We start from the raw sequence: 8,433 nt of genomic DNA on the forward strand, positions 1-8,433 counted from the left end.
AGGGACGGACAGAGTTGGTCTTTGGCTCAATTTCATGGAACTTTTAATTGCATCCAGCTGGGAAAGGCTCCCCCACCCCTAAATTTTAAAATGTATTCTGCAAGAAGGAGGTAACATTTACCTAGCTTTATTTACAAAGCAGAGTGTTTGTCTAGTTAATTTTTTTTTTGTTATGTAGGATTTTATTGGGGTTACATTAGTCGACATGAACATATAGGTTACATGTGTGGATTACTAATTTACAAAATCTGTATATAAGACCATGTGCCCACCACCCAAAGTCAGATCTTCTCCTGTCACCTGATATTGCAATCCCTTTCTTCCTCCACCCCCTCCCTCTGCTGTTTGTGTACATAAGTTTCACTTTTACATCCCACATATGAGTTAAATCATATAGTTCCTTAGCTTCCTCTGTTTGACTTATTTCACTTCGCATAATGTTCTCAAGGTCCATCCATGTCTTTCGCTAGTTTAGTATTGCATATCCTACTGAGGTACATGCTCCCTGAGATGTAGTAGATAACAACAAGAATAACAACAAAAACCCAGAGTAGAGGATGGTCGGGCTTGGGGTAATATAATATTAAAAATAACTGCCATTCATCACAGTTCCTATCTCCCCCGTGCACTGTGGGAGGTGCTTTACAAACACTCTGTACATTCCTGCAGTCCTGTGAGACAGGGGTTATCAAACCCACCTGCTTCACAGATGAAGAACCTGGGGCTCTTAGGGACAGCTAATGTCCCCAGGATCACATAGCTAGTAAGGGACAGGCAGAGATTGGATCCCTGGTCTGAATTCCTCTAAGGTCCATGCCGTTCCCACCCATCCCAGAGTGTGCCTAACCTTCTGACTCATAAATCATTTTTCTTCTCAGTACTGCATGATGTCTCTCAGGCAATAAAAAGAGGGACCCTGGGCCCAAGGCACTAAAAGCAGGCCTAAGGAAGGAAGGTGACAGTGTGAATAAAACACAATCTGGGTATTGTCTGTGGCCTTTATTTACCAAGGTTCCTCCTGCCCAAGTCCCAGGGTCTCTTGAGAGCTGAGATGCTGGCATTTCATGCATTTTTCCACATGACAGCATCGTTCCCCTGGGCTTCCCCTGTGTGCCCTCCTGTCCATCCCTGGATTCTGGCCTGTTGACCAGCTTCTCACTGTTGCCTCCTCTGAAGGCTGTGGCTACTCACAGTGCAACAACCCGAAAACTCCTACCTCCCCTACACCCCCACCGCCCCCAGCTTAGAACATTTCTACTCCCTGCTGAAGTACTGATCATCCATCCCTCACCCTGGAACTGCTCTGATGGAAAAATCTCTTTGAATTTGAGCAGTGACCTTTAGATACTCAGATATCCTGCTGGATGTCTTCTGCACATTCTTAACATGCTTTCCAAATGAATTAATGAGTACAGTATGATTGGGCCCATAATCTACCAATTTGGGGATGTCACCCTGAAGTTAGAAAGAAGCTTTGTTAGAATACCTGCTGTTTACAGTAGGAGTTTAATGGGGTGTCTTATTTGAAACTAGCCACTGAACGCATACATGGATGAATCAGCTTATCTAGGTGGTCAAATTCCAATGCCTCCTTCATAAGTGGTAGATACAGAAAGATCATGGAAATCACTGTGGAGCAAACATCTACGGAGGCTAAATTCCCCTAAACTTGGAGCCCCCTTGTAGGTGAAAAATGGTTTCTATGTAGACATGCTCATCCTAATTACAAATTAAAAATAATGATCTTTTACTCCCACTGTTTCATGTCTGTGTGTCTGTACCCCAGGAAAATAATCATTTTCAGTGTACCTGATGGCACCTGTATAGGTGTTCAGGTATGTTCAGTCATGCAGAGGGTAGCAGAAACTCACAAGATTTTGGTCATGCATCAAAAGGAAAGAGATAATTCTCAGCCAACTGAGTTTATATAGGTTATCTCAAAGGGAAGTGTAGGAAAGTGTTATTGAGTGAAGATGGCAAACCCACTCAACTGATATTTGTAGGATCCTATGAAAATTACACGTGATCCTGAATTTGAAATCTCCTATCACATGGTAGTCATTGAAAAAGCTGGGGAATTTAAGGCAAATTTGACCTTCTCAGAAATTCCTCCAAGAAATGGAGGTTACTGTCATAACAACTTATAATTGTTCTTTTAGCACCTAATATGTAACAGTGTAGGGAGAGATTACAAGGTCTCGTCCACATTTTGTCTTCCTCTCCTTTGTGGGCATATGGGAAAACTACATTGCCAGTCCACTTGTTGTTAGGAAGGGTCATCTACCTGTTGTCACTGAGAGCTGATCAGAAATAGTGTCACATCCAGACATCCGGGAGCCAGTATGGCAGTTCCAGCCTTCCTATTTCATTCAACAGCAAGCATAGCATCCCTGTGTTGAGACGGTGGGACTACCATCTTGAAGTATCCCAGATCTCTGAGTCACCCGATAGAGGAGATCTCCTGCCCAACTGCATCCAAATTTATATGCACACAAAAAGACTTTTGTTATGTTAAGTCATTCATATTTCAGTTTTCCTCTGTCTCATCAGCTTGCAGTTACTTCAACTGACTAATACACAGCAACGTTATCTGCTGTTAGGTGTATTTAAATAGTTTAATTATAACCATAATTCTGTATATAATGCATGTATTCTCTTGGAAAAAATTCTAAAAGTAGATAACTGCCTCCTTGTGACGTCCTTCCAAATTTCAGCCTCCTACTCAGAGGTGACCCTAGCTAACAGTGTGGCTATAAGCTTAAAATGCAAAGGGTCTGAATATTTCAGGTTTTTAATAAATATTGCTCAAATTTTCAAAAATGCCATACCATTTACATGCTCATATTTTTTATGTGAATATATTTTACTTTCAAATATGTTTTATCATTCCTTTAAATTTTGGTTAGAATAGTGGGCAAAAATATCTCTTCACTCTTGTTTTAATTTGTATCTCCCCCATTTTCAAATTTGATTGAAAATAATACAAACTTCATTCCTTTCCCATACAAACCTGGATTCATGCAGTAATGTTCTGAGCAACAGGATTCCTCTGGGCTTGGGTTAACATTCTGAAATTCTGAAATGTCAACAAAACACTTCCCTTTTACTTTGAGAAGCACGGATTCAGTCAGGAGCCAGGGAAGGGGACCCGACAGGACACCGTCAGCCAGTGAGGGGCATTGGAAGATTGAGGGGAGAGCGATTGCCAGAATCAACAAGAGAGACCACATGCAGCACCAAGTTCAGAGGGCCCCAGGCAGGATGGCAGCCAGGGTACTCAGTCCAGAGTTCAGACTAGGGAGTAAGAGCCTGAAGGAGAGTAGGTGGGGAGGAGAGTAATACAGGACAAAGAGCAGGGATAGGCTGGGGAAATCTCTGAATCATCCTCACCAGCTGGATGTTGCAGGGTCTATCTGAAGAATGGCCCGGTGGCCTGCCAGACCCCAGTCCTTATCCTTAGAGTCCCGCTGCCTCTGACAGGAAGAGTATAGCTGGCTCCCTGCATCGTTCAGATGAACCACATCTCTTGACTACTCTAGTGGTGTCCCGGGGTGGGAGCTGTCATGATGCCTACTAGCAGCTGGGAACTTTACACCTGCATGTAGGGCAACCCCACATAGAGGTTGGGGCTATGTGAATGAGTGGGGTTGGTGTCTGGGGACCGAGAGCTGAGATAGGTCAGGAATACCCATGAGCTGTGCCCGCTGCAAGGAAGGTGAAATCAGAAGGGGAAAGTCACAGGACTAATCATTTCAGATTCTGCAGACAATGGGCTGGGTGTGGACATGCTTGGAAAAACTATGTGTACATTGTTCCTGGCTCCTACTGCCTGAGGGGTTTCTGAGTTCTTGGCACAATAAGGGCAGGTGTCCTGTGGATAGCACTGCTGGCCTACGTTGCCAGCAGATACTGTCTAGGATACCGGATTGGTCTAGGTGTAGATGCTTTCAGGGTGAATGGAAAATCCATGGGAATGCCACCTTAACTTGGGACCTTAACCTGGGGATGTGTGGGGTCCAATGCAGGAAACACCAAGGATGATCCTGTTGAGAGCAGCTCCACCTCCAAGATGGTGTTTGGCCCCAGGGAAGAGGTGCCCATAATGGCACCCTCAGTAACAGAGTCCCAGAGGGATATTGAAGTTACATGAGCAGTTGGGACACTTTGGGTTTCTTCCATGGAAGGGGAAGGCCCAGGCAGTGGGCAGGCTCCCCATTTTGAAACAGTGAATGGTACCCTGCAGTCATCATATATATAAAACAGAAAAAAAAAATTCTGATTGATGGATTTCAGGCATAAACTTACCACTTTAAATACTCTCCTCTAGGCATCCTAGTCAAGGCCGAGCGTACATCCACCAATACTCAGATACTTTCTCTAACCTTGTTTAGGCAGATGGCAGCTCTGTGGTAACTTAAGTTGCTTATGCCAAGCAGCACAAGGGACTGGAGGCAACCTTGGGCCCAGGAGGCTAGGATTCATGAATCCATCCTATACATCCTATATCTAACTGGTACATTTCCAAGATGCAGCCTGTATCTACTGGTAGTCTATTGTGGTCAAAATTTTAAAAGTGAAACCTCTTATTCCAATAAAGCCTTCCACACTAATCCATTCCACACACATAAGGAAGGCAGAATAGTCTGTTTGAAATGAAGACTATAAACCCAGAGTCCTGTTAGTCCAGCACCCTTTCTTCCCTTTGGGGGCAGTGGGACCTGACACAAGGCACAGAAATCTAAGGTTGTCCCTGAGCACAGCTGGGAAAGTTCTGTGCTAGAAGACCTTTCTTTAGACATGGACTTCCTCATGCTCCTGCACAGGTGTATAGAGGTAGAGTCCATTCTGTCCAATACACTGAATGCCAGTTTTTCAGCCTGGCTTTCCAGCACTGCCAACAACTTGTGGCCCCCAACCTCTGCGGCCCCAGCACACTCTCCCATCCCATTTCTTGTTTCCTTAAGTCCTTATTAACCACCACCTCTGAACTAGATACACATAGGCCCACACTGTCCTCCTAACTACTCATCTGTTCCATATTGTCAGCATGGGACTGGTTACTCTGCTTCCAAACCAGCAGCCCCCATAGGATTTTGCACAGGCCCTTCCCTGGTTTTGATCCCAATCCCTGTCTTTGTGTTCCTAGGCCTGGGTCTGCTTCAAACTCCTTTCTGAGAAAGAGGTCCCTCCCTTGACCTAGTAACCTCTCAGCACTAATTTGGTAAGCTCTTTTTTCAGCCACAGAAATCCTTCTTTTGGGGTGGGAGGACTGGCTGGGATAGACCCATAATAGAGAAATTCAGAGAAGCTGAGAATCGAACCCACTCCACCCAGAGCAGGAGCGGGGCTCCTGGAGAGGACCCCTCACTAGGACAGGCTTTGTGGCTGTAACGGGGTCTGGACACTGGTGGGGGGGGGCTCATTCCCAAGGTCAGGCTCACTTGCCTCACATGTATATTCAGTCCTCCCTAACGATGGCCAAAATGCTGAGGGTCAGGGAAATCTGAGATTGAGGAACGAGGGGATGGTCCACCCACTGAAGGACAAATGCCATCAGCTCCAGGCCCAGGGCCCCTGGGCGTCACCCACCTCTGGCCTAGGCCCATCTAAGCCAGCCCTGTGCACCTTAGGATGGACTAGCCCAGCGGGATAATCTAGAGCTCAGAGGGATGCACACTAAACAAGAACCTTCTCCCACCCACTGCTGAGGGTATGATCAGGTGTAAACACAGAGGCTTCTGCTGAAGCCCCGGCTGGAGTAAGGGTCAGGTACCTGCCTCACTGCCCCGATGCCTTAGGTCATTCTCATGTGGAGGTGTCATGTGTGAGAGCAGCTATGTGACAGCAGGCCCCCTCCTCAGTGTGAGGCAGCAGCGAGAGGCACGGTGACTTCAGACTGACCTCACCTCACCAGTGGGCACTCCTGTCCAGGACACTGAAGCTGCATCCGGGACCCCACCCCATCACAGGTCCACACAGGGCAGACGTCAACGCGTTTGTGCTGTGACAGCTCGAACCGGATCCCTTTGAATAACTGCTTCCATTGTACATGTTTTGCAGTAAGACAGTGGGTGGGGCTATGCCACTCTGGACACTGGTAAAGCAGCTCTGGAGGTCGCCAGCCAGTATGCATGTCTGTGCCCACACCCCCAGGACACAAGGTGCTGCTTACCCATGGCCAGCCTTCCTGTGCCTGCTGATCTTCTTCTCCCCGTCAATGATCCACTGCATGATCTTCTGGTTCTTCTCTGAGTCCTCTGAAGGGCCTGGCACCTCAGTACTGGCACTCTTCCCTGACTCAGTCTTCTTGGCATTTCTTTTGGAGGTTGTGCCGGCCTTCCCACTGTAGGCCAGGCTGTCGTTGGCATTGGGGGTGGTGCCCACACTAAGTGGCTTCGGGTCTTGGCTGTGTGACTGTGCAGCTCCGGGCCCCATGCAAAGCTGCTCTGGACCCGGCGGATGGCCTCGGCCTCAGCCTGCTCCTTGGGCCTGGCCACACCATGGTGGCTGTGGTGGTGGCTGTGCCTATGAAGATGCAGGCCAGCCGCTTCTAGCTTTGCCCCCAATTTGGGCACGTGCTTACTGTGCCCCAAGGTTGTACCCCCCAGCACTCCTGACGTCTTGGGCATGTGTCCGCTGTCAGGGGATCGGTGGCCAGGCCCGGGTGACTGGCAGCCTGGAGTCCTCATAACCCGCTGCACATGCTCATACAGGATGCTCTCGGGGTTCTCCTCATGTGCATCCCGCAGCCCTGTGCAGCCTACGTCCATGTAGCGGGGTGGGAAGCTGTGCCAGGCCGGGGCCAAAGGCAGCTTATGACTGGTCCCCAGGGGGGCAGAGGACACATCGCCATCCTCCCCTTCTTCCTCCATCCGCACAGCTTCAGTCACTCCTCTAGTTTCTCCTCTGCCTCCCGAGTCTGCTGAACAGCCTCCAGGCGGTGGATGAGCTCCGCAGCGAACTTCTGGGGCTCCACGTGAATTTCCTTTGGTATTCGGTAAGTACGAGGAATGTGAGGTAGAGGCACTTGCCCATTGACCTGGACGCTCTCCTGCATCTCCCTGCGGTGCTGCTTAGGGATCCTGTATGGTGGGATTCCATCCACACTGCTGTCAGTGAGGGAAAGGCTGTCTGCGTCGCTGGAGAGGCTCTGCTGCTCACTGTCATTGGTGCTGGTGGCTGGAGCGAGGGCATAGCCAGAGTTGACATAGTAGGGGTGGACAGGCTCCCGCCAGGATCCATATCTGAATTCTCTGCCTTCGCTGTACCGTCTACTTGAGGAGGCCCAAGGGGCAGCTGTTTCCTGGAGCAGCTTCTGTGTCACCCTACTGGCGGGAGCAGGGTCTCTGCCATCATCTTCATCTATATCTTGGTCACATTTCCATTCCTCGTCTTTGTTCAAAGTGGGCAGATATCCAGATATGCCCTTCCCTGTCCCTGACCCAGAGCTCTGGTTACTACAGAGCTTTGGGCTCTCTGAACCTGTCCTTGTGTATTCCAAATAAATATCAGACTTGAGGAAGGAGGGGTAAGTATTCTCCTCCATGGTAGATTGGATTTCAGTCTGGGCCTGGTCAAACATGGCAGGATCAATAAGCTGCTTCATAATGCAGTCCTTTATGAAACTCTTGGTGGCTGGCTTAGTTTGCCTGGATACGATGCCATTGTTATCAAGGATGTACTTTTGGTAGATAGCTTTGGCCAGCTTCAGTCTCTTTTCCTCATTTGAGTCGCAGGGCTCCAGTTTCCTGAAGCCGGTGCAGACAAACCAGAAGTCCAGCAGGTCAGCACAGTCCTCCTGCTTCAGGAAAGTCCTAAACAGGTTTATCCCATCTTGATTGTCTAGTAAGGAGTGCAATGACTCGGCCCACTTCAAGTACGGCGGGGTGGGTGAAGCACTGCCCTCAGGCTCATACCCCAGGTCCCGATCTGAGCGCCTCAGAGTGGCTGTTGAAGTTTCGCCTTTAATACCAACACCTTTCCCGGAGCAGAAGCTGTGGCTGACCGGCCTGGGGTCTGTGGACACCCGTTCACCCTCCTCACCAGGCACTGGAGGTCTGGGGGCACCTTCGATGAAACTTGCGAGGTCCAAGGGGAAACCCTGCTCTTGAATATTCATTTTGAGACTCTGCATCAATGAACAATGAGCGCTGCACCCTAATACATCAGTATTTATAGCTCCAAAGTGAATCAATCTGTCCTGCGCGCTGCAGCGGCGGCGGCGGCGGGGCCCCGGCCAGGCTCCCGAAGCGGTGCAGCACTGTGCGGCCCAGGCGCGGTCCAAGCGCTCAGTGGCGGGGGGCGGGCCAGACTGGGCGGGGGCGCGGCCCATGCGCTCAGTGGCAGCGCGGCGGGCGGGACGGGGCGGGGGCGCGGCCCTAGGCAGCCCCCATCGCAGCAGCAGCGCGGCGGCCCCAAGGCGGGCATGGGCAG

At 49.5% G+C, this 8,433-nt stretch overlaps 1 protein-coding gene across 1 annotated transcript; it reads right to left on the reverse strand.

Moving 5' to 3' along the window:
- Window positions 1–6,168: 6,168 nt before the first annotated feature.
- On the reverse strand, window positions 6,169–8,119 carry LOC308511891 (axin-1-like; the record flags this gene model as incomplete). The annotated part of the gene is given in 3 exon segments (XM_081081728.1): window positions 6,169–6,395; window positions 6,398–6,889; window positions 6,892–8,119. Coding segments are annotated over 3 exon segments (1,947 nt in total).
- Between the last annotated feature and the right edge of the window lie 314 nt (window positions 8,120–8,433).

The sequence above is a fragment of the Myotis nattereri genome, assembly GCF_964212035.1.
Source record: "Myotis nattereri genome assembly, chromosome: X".
NCBI classification, from domain to species: domain Eukaryota; kingdom Metazoa; phylum Chordata; class Mammalia; order Chiroptera; family Vespertilionidae; genus Myotis; species Myotis nattereri.